A 17,689-nucleotide genomic window follows, 5' to 3' on the forward strand; every position below is an offset into this window, starting at 1 on the left:
GGGGGCAGGGAGGTTAAAGCCAAAGTCCCCTAAACCTACTCAGGACAACTTCATATTCATCATATTCATAAACAGTAAGGACTTTAGGACAAAATCAGCAATGAGTCACCTCCCATTCTAGTGGTGTGATTTTACACTGCTTGTAAACAACAACAAAAAAAAAGACATCGCATGTTATGTCTCATTGTATTGTATGGCAATTTCTCTCCCCCTAACATCCCCCCCCAACATTTAGTGAAGTTGACTAAGGAACCCTGTAACAGAAAAGGATCTAGACACATTTTTATGGAATTATCACATTAATGGCTAAAAATCAACACTGAGTACCAAACTGAAAAATCTGCATTTTAACATGACAGTACAAATATTAACTCTGGTGCATAACTTCTGATGTTGGTGTAAGCAATTCATCTATGTTTCAGCAACCACTTCCATCAGCCAGTAAGTTTAAACAGAACTTCAACTACGGTATGACAGTTACCGAGGAGGCCCAGTCTGGATGGTTTTGCAAAGTCTCTCTGATAAAGATTTCAGAGGTAAGACAACATGCACAAATACTGAAAAATACTCAAGTACATCACAAGAATAAAAAGAAATGAAACTTACCTTCATTCTACTCCAAAGAGCATTGCTCAGAAAGGGTGAAAGCGAACTCCAGCCATACAAAACAAACATGTTTAAAGCACCATCTACATGGAAGGCAAGAGTCTATCTCACAGAACTACTTTTTCAAGACTGCGCTTGTATTTTTGTCATGCCATCTCCATTCCCTTCCTCCTTCAACGCCAGACACACAATCGCTCAGTTTTACTACCAAATCCAGCCAAACTCGGTCACCAAGTCTCCGCACAGGACAACCATCCTTTACAAGCCTCGAATGAATGGAAATCTGAACAGCACAACACAAACACTGGGGGAAGGATCCGCGGATTATAAGAGATTAGGGACGTTGCACAGGGGGTATCTGCCTCACAGCGCACCCGGGCCGAAAAAAAACGGCTCGCCTCTCCGGCAGGGCGCGACGGCCCGACCTGTAGTCCCCGGGACTCACCGCACCACACCGGGATGCCGGCCGCTCCCCTAGGAGCAGCCCATACCCTGGTAGAGAAGGCCTCGGCCCCGAAGGCCGGCACCCGCGGGGCCGGGCCGGGCCGGGCCGGGCCGGGCCGGGCCGCTCCCGCCCGGACACGTTACCGGGGAACACCCGAGCCCCTGCAGAGGCCGGGCGCGGCGCGCAGGCACGGCGGGCCCGACATGCCACCCGGCTGGGCGCCGCCAGGCCTCAGCTCCTTGGCGAGGAAGGAAGCGGCGGCGGCGGCGGCGCCTCGGGCGCGGGCCCCAGCCGGGCCGCCAGGCGCGGTACCAGCCGCCCACCCCGGGCGCCGGTGGACGGCCACCGCCGGCAAGGCCCAGCGTCCCCCGCCCTCACCCCCGAGCCGCTCCTGCGACCTCACTCACCGCCGCTGCCTACCGCTCCCGGCGCTGTTGCCGGGCCCGCTTCCGGTTCCCGGACCTGCCGCTCCCCCGGAAGCGCCGCTCCCCCGCCCGCTGCCTGCCACGTCCGCACTGCCCGCCAACCCCCGGCCGCCACCGCGCCCCACCCGGCTGGGCCCGGATGCGGCGCAGGCGCCGTGAGGCGGGGAGCTCGCGTACCGCCTCCGCTCCGCGGGCGCTGACGTCTCTCAGGGGGCGCACGTCGGCCGCCGCGTTCCTCGGCCGTGCGGCCGCGTGATGGGCGCGCTCGCGCTCCGCGGCGTCGCTGGGCGGTCGTCCGGAAGCGTCGGGCCGCGGCGCCCGCGGACCCTGGCCCAGCCCCAGCCCTGGGCCGGCCGGGGACCGGCCGCCGCTGCGGCCGCGGCAGCGGCCGTCCGCGGGCCGGCCCGAGGCCGGAGCCGCGCTTGCCCGACGGGCGCCGCGCACTTCCCGTGGGCCCAGGGCGGCCCCGAGCCCCGAGTGGAGCCGGAGGGCTGTGGCCCGCCGGGGGGGGGGACAGAGCCGCGGGGCCCGTTTTCTCGGGTTGCTTGCCCGGTCCGAGAACCGTCTGAGTCGCGGGCTGAGGGCTGCGGTGCAGCACAACCGCAGCCCAATGCTGCTGAGCCGCAGCCCGCGCCGGTCGGGGTGCCCCTCGCCGGATGTCCTGCCAGCGGCCTGCGAAGGACTGCGGCACGGGAGCACCCAGGGCCAGTTTTGCGCCGAAATGCAGTGGTGGTGCAGGAGCTGTTTCCTACCTAGTAACGTGTTGTTGGTCTGGGGCCAGCAGCTCCGTGCAGTGGCACTGGATGAGTGGTGTTACAACACTGGCAGTGGAGTAGTCGACTGAGTGATGGTGTCACAGCAAAACTGAGTCCTTTGAATGTTACGAGGGTATCGCAGGGATTGGCAAGATGCTTGTTAGTCACTAGAGCTAAGCGCATGCAGAATAAGGAAGAGAGAAGTTTGTCCTTGGGATCTGAACAGAAAATTACATTTTAAGCCCTGTAGCAAAGGGGGAACATGGATTTTATTTCTCCTACAACTCCAGGGGATCAAGGTGGCTTGGGATAGCCCAGAGGTCTTGTCTGTCGTGGTCCTAAAGAGAAAACAGTGAAGGACCCTACTCCATGCTAGTGAGACCCCACCTGGAGTACTGCATCCAGCTTTGGACTCCTCAGTTCAGGGAAGACACAGATCTATTGGAGCAGGTCCAGAGGAGGACCACGAAAATGATCAGAGGGATGGAACACCTCTCCTATGAAGAAAGGCTGAGAGAGTTGGCGTTGTTCAGCCTGGAGAAGAGAAGGCTCCAGGGAGACCTTACTGCAGCCTTCCAATACTTAAAGGGGGCTTCTAAGAAAGGTGGGGTCAGGCTTTTTAGTAGGGCTTGTAGCGATAGGACAAGGGGTAATGGTTTTAAACTAGAAGAGGGTAGGTTTAGACTAGATATAAGGAAGAAATTTTTTACAGTGAGGGTGATGAAACACTGGAACAGGTTGCCCAGAGAGGTGGTAGATGCCCCATCCCTGGAAATATTCAAGGTCACATTGGACGGGGCTCTGAGCAGCCTGACCTAGTTGAAGATGTCCCTGCTCAGTGCAGGGAGTGTTGGACTAGATGGCCTTTAAAGGTCCCTTCCAACCCAAACTATTCTATGATTCTATGACCTGGGTGCAAAGCCGTTCTCTTGGCCATTGGGGAGTCTTTGTATGCAGTGCCCTGCAGAGAACTGTTTAAATCCCATGTGTATAGCTAATCCTGGCTATTCTGGTCCCAGTGTCTAGTATTGGGAGTGGCCGTAGGGGTTGCCAGGGAGCTGCAAGCTGCAGAGGGAGCACATTACATCTATAGTCTGCCTGTGGTTTTCAGGGCAGACAGATAGTGCTACTGTGTAGTAACACTAGCTGCACGGAGAAAACACAAGTGGAGAACACGATCACTTGCAAGCTGGTTTTGTTCAGTTTCTCAGGGTCAGGTGCTATCATTTGATGTTGTACAAGTTTGTGGCTATGTCATGTCCTTGCCTGAAACTCATACTAATGAATCTTGAGTGCTGGGTGACTAGGATTTGCATTTGGAATGGGAAGTGAAAATAAAATTTTTACTGAAATGCATCCAGCTTTTAAGAGTGTCGGACAAAGCTCTGGAGAGACAGGAGGTGCGCTATTTTCAGCCACACTCTGGTGAGAGATCCATGGTGTATGTGGGGGGGCACAGAGGGTGAGATTGACATGACACGTGTGTAGGACAACTCTGGCCCATTACCAAGAGCAGAATCAAATGTCTAATCATAGGCAGAGCAGCAGCTGAGAGTCCAGAAGAGCAGGGAAGGCTGGGCTTGACAGTCTCAACTCTCCTCTTGCGTGTGTGTGAACTTGAAGGAGAAAGTGAGCAGAGGGCCTTTTGGGGGACTGCAGAGTCGTGGTGTGAATTGTGAAGATGGGAGTAGCAGATATCACCTGTTAATAACTGGAGTCTGTTTTGAAGTTGGGAAGACAAAATATCCAAAGCCCAGAAATCATGGGAGCTGAAGAAGAAATGCTCATCACTCTGTCTGGAGGTGCTCCCTGGGGCTTCCGGCTGCAAGGGGGTTCAGAGCAGAAAAGACCCCTTCAAGTGTCAAAGGTAGGACCTTGAGATGTGAACTGTGAGAGTTGTTCTGCTGAACTCAGATATCCTTACTGAGCTAGGCATCTTCCACTACCGTTAAGGAATGCAGGAAAGCCTTACTGTGGCAGCAGATCTTAAAAGGAAAACTTGGGTGGAATTGTCAAGCAGGGTGTGGGGTGGGATACAGGTCCTGAAATAGATGCTGTTGAGGTAGTGACAAGTGTCAGGTGAAGTACCTGCTTCAGTGCAGGTCTGTACAGCTCAGACACTTCATAATCTGTACAACTCTCCCCAGTTGCCAGCAGAGATATAGCCGTAGTGACAGTGCAGGAAAAAGGGCTCAAATATGGAAGCTTCAGTACTTGTGCAAGACATCCAGCTAAAGAAAAAATAATTTAAATCGAAGCAACAAAAGCCATATTTGTAATTCTGTTCAACTGTCCCTGACACTTCATTATTATATTCCAGCTTTCAAAATAGACACACATTTCTTAGGGTCTTTTCTGCTGGTGAAACTTTCTCAGTACTGTCTGAAGTGAATATTTTTAATGCTTTAAGCAGCAAATATTGGTTCTGTTTCAAGAATTAAAGGAAAGCAGTTATTTGGATGGGCGATGAAATAATAAAAAAGGAATAAACACGAACCTTGAGTTGCATTACTTTTGATAAGCAGCTGTTACTGTTCTCCTTTCATAAAGACTACTGAGTAGCTTAAAAATTAGGAAAAAAAAGCCCTCTGTTTATTAAGCTCATAACAGCTGCATTAGCCTTGACACAATGATATCTTGGGATGTCTCACTGGAAGGCACCCAGCAGCAGGAATGAAAAAATGCTATGCCCAGCTCCTTCTGTTTCCTTAAGTAGACTGTGCCTCTGACAGAGAATTTTAAAATGAAATGTTCTGTGTCATTTGGCTCACCATAGGTCAAGGAGTGTTTGCCTGTATGTTCTGCCAAATGGTTTGGAAGAACATACATTGGCCTTGAAGTAGATGTTTCTTACATAGCGAAAGACAATTTTTCTCCAGGAAAACAACTGTGCATATCCACAGAGCTGCAGGTGCTGGAGAGAAAAAAACAATATCCTTGAAACAGGTATCTGGCATCAGTGGTTGTTAGGAAAATGGGATTTTCAGTGGCCACATAAACTCTGTAGGATCTAGGATTATTTTGACTCTCGTTTTTTCCCGCAATAGACAAGAAACTGGGACTGAAGAGGGAGGAGATAGAGTGTCTTACAAAGATTACTCGGGATTGAACAGCAGCATGAACTAGCCATTACCCAGGCTAAGTTGCACCTTAAGGTGAATGGAATATTGCTCAAGGATTAGTAACCCTTCCAGAAAGGTATTAACTAGAAGTAGCTCTCACCCAGAACTGGGTGTCATACCTTAAGCCTAGCAATACAAATATATATATATTTTACAATACTTGGATATTGCATTAAAAAATAATTCTGGAAAATAGAATTGATATCCATTTGAGGCTCAAAGTATACTTCAAGCAGGACTTTGATTTTGTAATTATCATTTTGGGCTATTATTGTCCAGAATTTAACGGCATCCAGGTGACCATACATACTCACTGTCTTAAAGGCAACATCATTTAAACAGTCTCCAAAGAAAGGATTTATGGATCCTTACCAGGAACCCAGGAAGATCATACCTGAATGTAAACTGCTTGGAAGAGAATAAACCCACAGGAGTCATGGAGTAACCTAATTGTCCTCCTCTCACAACGCGGAGAGTAGACGTTTGAATCTCAGTTTTCGGCTCTTTCAGTTGAAAGATCAACCCTTCATTCTTCTGCAGTTAGGATTCTGCTATTGACACCAGCAGGATGAAGCCAAAATGCTGCCTGCAAAGCGTGTTCCAAAACTCTTAACTTCATTAGCACTGTCCGTTTGGATATTTTAGGAGCCAAAGATGGGAATGGTCTCATTGCTAAAGAAGCCTGACCAGAGATTGTAGCCGTATGATATAGCATAGAGAAACAGGGCAGTATTGTCTGTTTCTCTATAGGTTTGTAATGGCTGGGACCCATGTGGATTAGCAATTTGCTCTGTTTGGCCTCCATCCGGGAGATCGGTGCCATTGGGAAGTGTGGTCAGAGGGAGGTGTCACTGAGATTGAGCCTGCCTAGCAGAGGTAGGGTCAAATAACAACACAATGTTCATTAGTAGGGTGAAGAGTGTGTTGTGTGGTTATGGAAAGACAGATTAGATAAATGAGAGGGTCTATTAGTAAGCTTATTGCTGGCAAAGGACTCTTGGGGAGAAAGAGAAGTGTTCATATGAGACCAGGAAAACTTTGGCTTAGCAGAACAGAAATACTGTTCTTACAGCAAAAGCTATTTGGACAGAACAGGAACATGGATGAACCTGGAGAAAATGTGATAGGACATACAGGCATGAATATCTGATAGGTGCCAGGAGATAATTGAGTGGATATGGTTGGTGTCTCAGGGGATTCCAGTGGCATCATTTTAGGCAATTTCAACTTCTAGACTAGAAAAGTCATAGTAGTAACACTAAGGAAAGATGCTTACCATCAGATGCCAAGTCAAATTGTTTCTATATACCTTTCTGGATGAAAAAGAGTGATAAAAATCTAATTTGGGAAATGAATCAAGTATAACAAGTTATATATAAATTATATACATTTTAGTTAACGTAGAGATGCGGGAATTGCTAGACCAGACTAGGTTAATGGTCACTCCATCTTCTGATTCCCGTTTCCTGCAGGTGTTTTAGAGGAAGTTGTAAACTTCACGAACGCATCTAATTTTCTAGTACTGCAATACGGAGGGAAATTCTTTCACCCCAGCTGATTATCAGCATGCCCTACGAAGTACATAAGAATTGACAGTCCTGGTGGTTTACCCTACACATAAACAGATAATTATTTGTGAACAGCTAGTGCTTTACTTGTCTGACTAAATCTTACATGGTTTCCTAATGAAGATTTGATAACATCAAGCAGCCAGGCATTCCAAAGACAAAATGTTGCACAAAGTGAGATTTCCTGTTTTGAGTCACTCTTGTTGTATTACAAAGCCCTGCATAATTCATCATCTTACATGATTGATTTACACAGTCATAGGTCTTCTTGCCTTCTTTCTAAAGTTTACATCATCATCATCTTTTTATTGTTTCTGTATGTGGAGATTATGATAAAATCAATCACTAATTGCTGTTCTTGGTATCCTTTTTTTGTTTTCCTGAAAATTCTTCGGGTCTACTCTATGCCTTCTTTTTTCTTTTTTCTTTTTTTTTTTTTTTGACATTAGAATGTTTTCAGCATTATTCTCTATCTTCTTCAAATACATCGGTCAGCCTCTTCTTGATTGTTCTGTCATAAGCTGTTCACAACAATGGCTTAAATGATTGGCTTTTTTCAAATTGCAGCTAACTCAGAACGTACAGTGAGCATATGCATTTTAAACCGTCCTTTCTAGCGCAAAGTATTCAACTGGCTGCAACTAATTAAAGTAAACAAACATGTTGGAAGTGGGGTGTGAACCCATTTTTCTTCAGACTGAAAGGATGCATAGCTGTAGTTCAAACCATTTGACCAAGCAAGGGATCAATTCTAAACTTCAGTCCAGCCACACAAAGGGGTAGAAGAGCAGCTGGATCTTCACACGCTGGATCCAGCTGCCACAGAGCTTCTGTGCCATCCAACTCCCTGTGGGTTATGTGTTCACGGACATGCCTAGAGCAAGGTGCTGGAATTATGTGTCTTGTGGACAGCCTCTTGAGTCATACATAACTAGCTTTGTGTTCAAGTAACCTTACAGAGCCTTACCAGCTCTGCTTGCCTCAGTGTCAGGGAAACGCACATTGCTTCTTCCAGCAGTGCCCAGTGGATATCGAGGAATAAGCTCAAATTTCAATAACATAAGCAAGACTGAAATGCTAGTATTAATGCCAACTGACTATATGGTTCCAGATCTGTAACTGCAAATGTCCTTTTGTCTTAAACTTGCCTACAAGAGCACATACTGACTATTTGTTCCACCCAGACAATCATTTGCAGTGTCTGGGTGCTAAAAATGTCTGATGTGTATATGAAGAATACCATACTGATGTGTATATGAAAGAGATACCATAGCAATTCAGTCTCATAAAAACAGATTCTGTAAGAGTCGAGGGTGAGACAAAGAAGAAGCAAAAGAAAATTTATTGGTGTCTGGGGACCCCTCAGTAAGAAAGAATAGATGTTTTTTTAAATTAGGCTTGTGTTAAAATATCAACTCAGTAAGCTGAAAGAACAGCAGACATTTATATGCTCAGCAGGCAGATACACAGCAGGATCAAACATCAACAGAGGACATGAGTAATTGCAGAAATTAGGAAGGGTTGGAATATGGAGAACTAGAGAAACAAATAAAGGGGAAAATAAGGAGTAAAGAACCCAAAAAGGAAAGGAAAATGTCCATTTTGTTCTTAGTTACAGCAGTATCATTCTAAGTGAAATCAGTTGAACTACTGTGCATTCATATTTGGCTTATTGTGATTCCTAATCAATCTTTTAACTCTTGCCTAGTGAAGCAGATAAAGTATAATGGAATTTTACACTACCCCTTACCAAAATAAAGCTGATTTCGTATAGCTCTGTAGCTGTGGTGCCCACGGCAACACAACAAATCTTTGGCCAAAAACAGTCATAAGGAAACAAAGAAAACAAGCATAAAAGCAAGAAACAAAAAGGATCTATAGATGGCAAATTTTTATTTTAGAAAGGCTGAAGGAAAAGTACATGGTCTTGACATGTACAGCATTCCTTGCAAGGAGGAGCTATAAATGATGAGAAGATTCACCCATTCTGAAAAGAGAGTAAGGGAGAACAATACTGTCAGGTTTCTGGAGGATTTCTTTGCAATAAGTATATGTGCATGAAATGCACTTGAAACTAAACAAAATGTAAAATAGCTAGTCTGAGAAAAGTCATCAGATAGGACATAGGCATTAAACCCATAAGCAAGCAAAGTAGAAACATAACATGGAACTATATCAGGGAAATAATTTTTACAAAGATGAACAGGGCAGCTTTAAGGTGGTGCAAGTGCATGCAAACCTGCTTTTAGCATCCTGCTACAAAGCAAGATTTATTCCATGAGAGGGAAACCTGGTTACTTACTATACAAAGTAAGGAAGACACTTGTACCTCCAGCATAATCTGGTGCATGAGGAATACTGAAGAACTAAGTGGAGGCTTTCCAGCTGGTACTGATAGTAGAGGAGAAAGACCTGGGTGTATTAGTGCATCACGAGTGGATAATGAGCCAGCAAAATAGTGCATCTCTGAAAAAAAGGCAAACATAAACAAATGAGCCTCAGGTAGCCATATCTAACTGAGATAGGAAGGCATTGTTGTTATTGTCTAATGCACAAGTGGGAATTCACTGGAAATATCCCACCTATGGAGCCAGCCACTTTCAAGAAAAATGAATATAAGTAAGGTAGAGCAGCTATAGAAAAGGAGGGGAGGAGAGAAGGCTTCTTTGACCTAGCGAAGGTTGAAAGATATGATTGCTGTCTATGAATAGATGTTGGGCAAATACCAGCAGCACTGTTCAAATATAGGACAGCACTGTCACCACTCAAATGTGCACAAAACGACTAACCAGGAAGGTTCAGCAACAACTTTACGATCTAGAAGAACTGAAAACCTTTTGCAATCAGTTTATGAACTGGAGTAAACAATACGGTGTCTGAAACAATGGGGGATTGGCTCTGATAACTCAAGGGGCTTCTTTCAGGTCACTCTTCTATACAAATACTCCAGCAATGGAGTGAATTGTTAGGGGAGCAGTGACACAGGATTGTATAGCTTCTAAAATCAAGAATTGTGTCGTTTTAAGAACAGTTCATCACAACCTCCTTTTTACCTCTTTCTCACATATCCCCAGTTTCTCCTGTATGTTTCTCTGCTGACAATTCACTGTTCCTACTGTCTCCTCTGCCAGATATCCTTGCTGCCTGTATGCTGTGCTGCTGGTCCCTGTGACCCACAGCCTGGCTGCTCTGTCCCATTCACTTTTGCTCATGTGACATTATTCCTGCTAGAGGTGCCAGCTCTAACCCAAATAGGTCTGATGACTTCCAGATTTGCAAGCACCTTCTCTTCCTCTCCCCTTTTCAGTGGGTAGGCTGTTCTTTATCTGTTTTCACAAATGTTTACTGTCGCACCTAAAAAAGCACTGCTGGCAGCCTAGTCTATAGCAGTCAGTAGTGCTGGTTTTGGAGGGCCAAATATATCTGCCAGCACTGTGGAAGGAGTGCCTCAAGCAGCTTTGGGAGTGCTCCTGGACATGTTTTATGGCCTTTCGGCACTTAGGCAGGTGCCACCCTTGGCTGCCAGCAAGGGAGTGCAGGCTGCAGCGCCAGTGGAACTTTCCAAGGAGCAGCTAGGCCCAGCAGTCACTGTGCACTGGGGAGAATGTTGGGGGGGGTCCAGGGAGTTCTGCTCTTCCCTGCAGAGATGGTGAAATAGGACCTCCAGGACAAATATAAGTAAGTAGCCTAAACAGAAAACTATATTATCATGGTTGCAAATCACCATTACTGATTGTATCAGCTAATGATCTGGTTCACAATTCCTTGTGCCTCACGGTGGCTTGGAGCTACCTCAAGGGAAGTAGCCTTACACAGGAACAACCTCCCAAAGCATGTACAGAGAGCAGACTGTGCAGATGGACTGGATTGGTGGTTATGCCGTTCCCTCTAACTATTAGAATCTTGATTTATACTCTATGTTTACTCTCAGATAATATTTAACCATTTGTTAAACTATTCCTTTCTCGCTGCCCAAGCCACTTCACTCTGTGTTTATTCTTTTTTTCGCTTCCTACCTTCCCCCAAAAGGACACAAGGCAATCATGCCCATTACAAAGTGTGATGTCGGCTCCTGGTCTTTTCACACATTACTGTTCTGAATGGTTTCTCCTCTGCCATGTTACCACAGCTGTGCTGCCCCATGCTTTTTGCTTCTACAAGTTGTCTAAGACTCCTGTTTGAAGGACACTGCTAGAAAAGCTTTTCCTCTCCTCCTTGCAGAGGTGAAGAGTCTGGGCAGTTTCCAACTTTACATCCTATTTGCCCATTAGCAGGAACAAGTCCTGGAACAATCTCTTGACAGATGACAATCAGCAGTCGTGATTAAACCATACAAGCTACAGCTATACCTGGTGCATTAAAGGAACCTGGGTCCACTCTCTGGCACTGATGCCAACTGCTACAGAGTGGAACAAAGCCCAGCAATTAACCTCTTCTATACTCCCAAACAAGATGGCCACATGCAAGCTGCCCACAGGCAGTGGCTCTGGGAATGGTCAGTTCTAGCTCCCAAACTGTCCCTGGGAATTGTTCTGGAAGAGCATTAGCTGGCCTGAGCCAAATATGTGCCAAGGATCATTTCAATAATTTAGTGCTACTAAACAGGCAATTGTGGTCCAGAGCCCAGGTTCATTCACTGGCATTATTCAACCTGCTACTTGCCAGAACTACTGAATACACCTCTGAAGGTTGAGCCTGTTTTTTCCTGTACATTCTTACCTACAAGATGCCTACAAAGATGCTGCAAGGCACAGGAAGGTCTCTGATCCTGTCCTTGCTGCTGCAGAACAATGGTGCTTATCCTCCTCAGACCATTGCTGAGAGGCCCTCTTAGGGTTAGTGAGTGCTGTGTTTTGGTACAGTAGCCCACACTTGCAAATATGATGAATGCTGTGTACAATAACTTTTTGCAAACGTGTTATTTTGTCCACATCCTATCAAAATAATAGCAGGTATGTCTTCTTCTGGTTTGCCCTGTCTCAGCATAAGTACTGTGGAGGCATATTATACTTAAGAAAGATTGCTGCTGTTCAACAATTGATAGGAGCTGAAAAGAGGAGTCCTCTATTCTGAGTAAGGGTTTTGTTCAGAGCTTGCATATCCTCGCTGCCCTTTAGAACACAGTACCAGAATGCAGTGCTAAGGTTGAGAACACCTTGTTCCAGAGGACTGAAGCCATGTCTGTGAATGATTGTGACCTGTGTTCGAAGCTCTCTCACTCCTGTCCCAGTTCAGTGCATGTCCCTGTAAAGAGACATTTTGGTGGCTAGATTTGCTTATGAGCTCTAATTTGCTTAGATTGTGATCCTAAAATCTTTTATATCAAAAGGAGCAAGGCTGAGCCTCTAGAAAAGGACCTACATGAGACATGTATAAGCATGGTTCTTCTGAACACTCAATTCCTTTTGTCTCAGAAGCTAGACGTGGGCACTGGGACTCGTGCTTTTTGACAAATGTATCTGTTCCTTCTGAATCCTTGCTTCATATATAAAACTCTTGATAATCCTGCTGTTTAGTCTGTTGAGAGTAAAATGCTTATCAAGTACTTTAGTATATATTTATTACACGTGGCATTATTCCTTGTCACTGGTATTACACTTCACTCACTTTTCAGCTAATATCCCAACAATTAACAAAAGGCCACGGAGATAAAGCTTCTTTTTATCTACCTGCAGTCAACTCTGGCTAGATACTTGTTGCCAACAATGAGCCCCGTGTTAAACTTCTTGCTTAAGCAAAGAAGGTGGATTGATTTGGGTCGTTTTTTCTCTTCCCCCCCTTGTATTATCATGACAAAATGCTCTTTTTGAGGCATTTGGTTTCAACAGAGAGAGAAAACTAACAACCCCTGATTGCTTGCATTTGTTTTTTTATCAGGTTGTACCCCCTGGTACAAATCAGAATTCAGTCTAGTGCACCGAAGAAGATGTTCTCTCTTTCCCACACTGGGATAGCAATATTCCCCTCACCAGTACACTCTAAGTGCATATTACATATTACAGTAGTCGTGTATGTACTTAATCGATTGGCCAGCACCAGCATCCTCTGCCACAACCAAGTTTCCTCTCTAAACCCCTTGCCCTGAAGCCACCCAAGTCTGTCCTGCCACTCAAGATACCTTCTTTCACCACCATCCTTTGCTGTGTTCATTCCAGAAAGTGTGTGTTCTCTTCCCTTCTTTCTCTACATAAAGAATCCCTAATTAAGCTTCACTGTGGATGACCTGTGAAGTAAGTCTGCAGAGACACTGGACCTACTTTACCAAGAGGCAAGTCATCCAGTGTCACCTCTTAAACAGGAATATGGTGTTTGGTCAGGAAGTTATTGGAACTAAATAGAGAAATGTAATTGTAATGGTTAGTGTAATTATAATGGATTAGAGTGAATATTCTCCTGTAAAATAGCTTCCAATAAAAATATGGCATTGCCATGAAGATGTGATGTTATTCACATACTTAATAGACAAGGCATAGAAAAAGTATCTTACTGGATCTCTGCGTTCAGGTGGGCAGCTGAGACAAAATTTAAGAGCCAGAGCAAAAGACTGCTGAAAAATGTCCTGGTTTACAGGCTGCTGCCATTTATGGCTCACAGTCTCAGTGTTTTCTCCAAGGTCACACAAAAAAATCATCAAGGTGTCCTGAATCCCCCTCTAGTGCTTTAGCCACGGGGGTATCCTTCCTTGCACAAGTAAAGATTAGGCCCTGGGGGAAAAACAAACTGTTCTGGTAACCAAAATGTCAACACAGATGTTCAGAAAGAAGTTGCATCTAGCAACTACTGGGTTTGTGGTTCGGCTGAGCAGGAAGTTCTGGGAGGAGCATACCTAAATGCTGGTTAGCTCCTGCCTGAGTTCATTCCCTTTTGGTAATGCTTTATACTAAAACAAGGCAGTTCTTACCTCTCCATGGAAACTCTGTGATAAGACTACATTTCACATAAGGCCGGGAATGAAATTTAAACACTGACAGGTTGCCATGAAGTGTTGGACTCCATGGCATTGTAGCTGCTGAGGGAAGGGGGGGCAGCTGTGAGATGAGAGATGCAATCAGAGAGTGGAAGGTGCATTGGATGGGAAGTTGAACTGTATACAATATACAACTCTGACACGGCCTGAGTTTGCTAGGTTGCTGCTAGAAAGATTTTAGGAGATCGGGGAAGACTGGTAATGTAATTTGTCTTCCTACCTTGTAGACTGAGCTCTCCTTATGAGATGAGGCAGGAGGTGCCTTGGGGACGCAAGGGGGAAGATGGCATGAACATATTACAGCTTACTCCTAAAATGCACTGCAAACCACTTCTGACTACCCACAGCGTATTTTGTTTCTTATGAAGAAGTGGTGCTCGCCAGCAGGGAGGGTGGTTGCAAAGTTTCAAGACAGGTTCCCTGGGCTGTACTCGGGCAAGAAGTGAAGCCACTGAGTTACTATCAGGATTACTCTATTCTTAGCATCCCAGTGTGTGATCACCCCCACATACCACCGTCTATATATAGTCCCTACTGAAGGACAGATGCTGCCAAGTTGCATCTGACCCCCCTCTTCTCTTGCATTCTGTTCCTGAAAGCTAGGCTGAATTCCCCTGAGACATGTACAATAATCAGCATGTCCTTTTGTCTCCCCAGGGCTGTACAAGGAAACTTGTATTGTACTGTTAAAGCCTGATCTCAGCCCTGGCCTTCCCTAGCACTGGCCTTCCATTCAACACCTTTTCTTCTTCCTTTCCTCCTCATTTGTTGCCTTCATTATTTTGCCCTCCACCTCTCATTGATTATATTGAGTCAGACAGGAGGGAAAGGACAGAAGCAGCTGAGGGGAAAAAGGGAAAAGGGTGAAGGAAAGTTAGGTGCTGTGGACACCCAAACTTCTCTGACAAGAGCTCTTCTGTCACAACAGAAGTCCTGCTGAGAGAGCAGTGAGATGGACAATCTTCTGAGTAATTGTGTTTCATTACTTTATAGTTCCAGTTTTCCACACTGATTTGTATTTCCAGTAGCACAAATCAGTAAGGCCCTCAAAATCGTGACTCCCTAAACACAGCTAAAAACCTAAACAAGGACATTCCTCCCATGTGAGCCAAGGTGTGCCAAAGTGAACTGTGTCCACTGGGGTATGGAGTGGAAAGTGTTACAAGAGCCTCAGAGTATTTGTGGTGTTCCCCTTGCAAAAGGAGAGGTCAGTCCTTGCAGTATGTGCTAGAAGGTCGGACAGTGCAATCCCCCAGGGCCAGGTCTGGGGCTAGCCCTGACTACGTGTCAGAGTCCCTCAGTGCTGCCTCTCGCTTGCACAAGAAAACTCTCCAGGGATCTGCTACAGGAAGCAGAGAGGATTTCTCTTTGAAATGGTGCTTTCCCATTCTTTCCCATCTCTTCAGAACAGCTGCTGGGTGACACCTTCCAACTGCCTTCTGACCTTCTGCTGCCTAAGTAGAAGCTCCCTGATAGTGACTCTTCATGTGGCTCACTAGGTGCCCAGGATAGGGCATCTTTTGGACATGGGGAGCAAGTGGCTGAGCCTGAGGGCAGCCTGACCTTCAGGGTGGGCAGCAAGCCTGGCTTTTGGACTATGCAGCTACCCTGGCCTGGGGCCTCAAAGGCTCAGTGCTGCCCTCTCTGTGAGCGAGACGTCCAGGCTTGGGTTGTCATTAAAGGTTTCCACAGCACTGTGCTTGCAGTCATGTAAAAAACTGGCAGGCTTGTGCTGGTCTCTCTCCAGCCTCTGGAACACTGCACCCTTCTGTCATTGCTGTGGATTAAGTCCTGTCCTTTCTGTATGATATGCTTTCTTCCTTCTTTCCCTGCACAATCCTCTTCTGCCTTTAAACCCTTTGCTTTCCTCCCTGGTAAATGCAGTGGGGTAGAGGTTTGTCATTAAAATGAAGCTGCGAATAGTTTGTTTCCCTCTGCCCCGGGAAGCAGATTCATTAACTTCCAGGGAGGGGTTTATAAACCTGTGGGAGACTGATAATCAGGAACATTTATGTGCTATATGAAGTCCCCTCCTGGATTACAGAGCTAGTTTGTAGGGTCCTGCAACAGCACTGAAGTAACTACAGTTGCTTTAGTGCATGGGCCTTCTGCCACCCTGGTAAAATCTCAGCATAGACCAAACGAGAGCCAACATCTTTACTAGGCACAAAAGAAATACATTACCTGTTCACTTTGCTCAGCCCGTGTGGGGCAGCTTGCATCCCACCAGCCTACTCTGATCTAAAGGTGCCTGAAGCAGCAGCAGGCAATGTTTTGAACAGAGCCTTACCCTCCCTGCCTGGGAATCCAGAATACTTGCCTGCAAAGTCCTGCAGTGCTCTGGAACCAGAAGATTGCAGGAAGCTTCCTGGCTCGTCACCAGCTCACATCCAATTGCTTTCAGTGAGCATGGAGGAGTATGATGGGATGTGAGGAATGCTCTGAGCACCTGCTGACAGCCTTTAACCCACAGTCCCCTCGCTCCATCATGAGAGAGATACTCAGCAAGTGTGTGCCCATCCAGTTCTGAGCACCAAGCACTTGGCCATGAAGCAGCAATTGGCCTTTTGAGAAATACCAGAATGAGACCCTCCTTCTAACCTCTCTTCAGCTTCCTAACTCTCTGCATTACCTGCTGTGTTGGTAGGCAGCACTGGAAAAAAAAATCTGTCTGCGCTCTCTTCTTAATAGCTGCACCTTGAGGGATTACCAGGAAGCACCAGAAAAGTGGTTCTTTAGCAGTAGTTCATTAGAGATCCACACATTCTCATTACAGGCTTATATTAACAAGGAGGGAGATAAAGCACTAAAATAACAGAGGCTGATGGATGTGGCAGCTGGGATGAGCCAGTCTCTATTTTAAGAATGCAGGCAAAATTTGGGGTCAAGCTGGAGAGGCTATAGAGTGATAAGTGCCAGTGAACACACAAACAACTTGGAGGATAGCCCTCTTCTTTCCATCTTCTGCTGACAGGCTGACCTGGGAGGAGTGGTGCTCTTGCCTGCCCAATGCAAGCCAGCAGCGGTGAGCCCTGGGTGTGCACACACCCCATGGGTGCAGAGGGCCTGGGCCCTGAGACCAACCAGCCATGCCATAGGACCTCCTCAAGGCTCCTGCTCTCTCCTTTCCTGCTCCCCTCCTGCCTCTGTAAGAACAATGACAGGGCAGCAATCCTCTCACAACCACTTCTTTTTCTGGGGCTGCCATAGGAGTGCTGACAAAGTAACTTGTGCAATTTAATATCTGAGTCTCATTGCTCAAGCACAATGGCTGTAAGATATGGAAAAAGGTGCCCTGGTGTGTATTATCTCTCTGCAGGTATCTATCTGCCACAGTTTGTTCACTGCACCCTCTTTTAAACAGCCTCTGCACTGATTTGTCTCTCACTTAACTGCAAGATCTGAAGAAATAGCCTAGAAGCATCAACAAATCCAGCGGGGCCTGATTTGCCCTGACCCAGTGTTTTTGCTAGGCTATTTTTTTTACATGCAAAATAAGAGCATTATGGGTACCAACCTGTACTACAAGACTATCCCATTGCTTTCCTATATTGGAGATATCCATGGTTTTGGGCTGACTGGGCATTTGTTTTGCTTGCTTGCCTTAACAGAAAGGCTAGGCTGTGGGTTTCAGTAAGAAGTTTTAACTAACTGGTGGATGATAGAACAAAAGGGAGAACAAGCACCTGGTGTAACATGGCCATGAGAGGCCAGATCTAGGAACTGTAGACCCAAACTCCATTTTCAGACATAGTAATGCATATGCTGCACAGCTCCTGTTAAGGCTAAAGATTTACTTCA

The 17,689-nt window shown here is 46.1% G+C and overlaps 2 protein-coding genes and 1 long non-coding RNA gene across 6 annotated transcripts in view; 1 reads left to right on the forward strand and 2 right to left on the reverse strand.

Moving 5' to 3' along the window:
* SEC24C (SEC24 homolog C, COPII coat complex component) overlaps positions 1-1,616 on the reverse strand; it is a 39,016-nt gene extending 37,400 nt beyond the window's left edge. For 3 of the 4 annotated variants that reach the window (XM_069796347.1, XM_069796346.1, XM_069796344.1), the window contains exon 1: positions 1,459-1,616. The gene's annotated coding sequence lies outside the window, so the exon portion shown is untranslated. Of the gene's footprint in view, positions 1-606; positions 984-1,458 lie in introns of those variants that run through there. The other variant, XM_069796345.1, reaches the window with a different exon arrangement.
* Positions 1,617-2,057: 441 nt separating this feature from the next.
* SYNPO2L (synaptopodin 2 like) overlaps positions 2,058-17,689 on the forward strand; it is a 36,833-nt gene continuing 21,201 nt past the window's right edge. Inside the window, exon 1 of the mRNA XM_009913693.2 lies at positions 2,058-4,098. Within this exon, the coding sequence (XP_009911995.2) occupies positions 3,994-4,098 (105 nt within the window). The 5' untranslated portion in view covers positions 2,058-3,993. The remainder of the gene's footprint in view (positions 4,099-17,689) is intronic.
* Positions 8,796-9,771, reverse strand: LOC138687719 (uncharacterized). The gene is made up of 3 exons (XR_011326844.1): positions 9,504-9,771; positions 9,224-9,387; positions 8,796-8,908 (listed from the first exon to the last, which is right to left on the reverse strand). It is a non-coding gene; the product is annotated as an uncharacterized lncRNA (long non-coding RNA).

Source organism: Haliaeetus albicilla, chromosome 11 (assembly GCF_947461875.1).
Source record: "Haliaeetus albicilla chromosome 11, bHalAlb1.1, whole genome shotgun sequence".
Classification (NCBI taxonomy): domain Eukaryota; kingdom Metazoa; phylum Chordata; class Aves; order Accipitriformes; family Accipitridae; genus Haliaeetus; species Haliaeetus albicilla.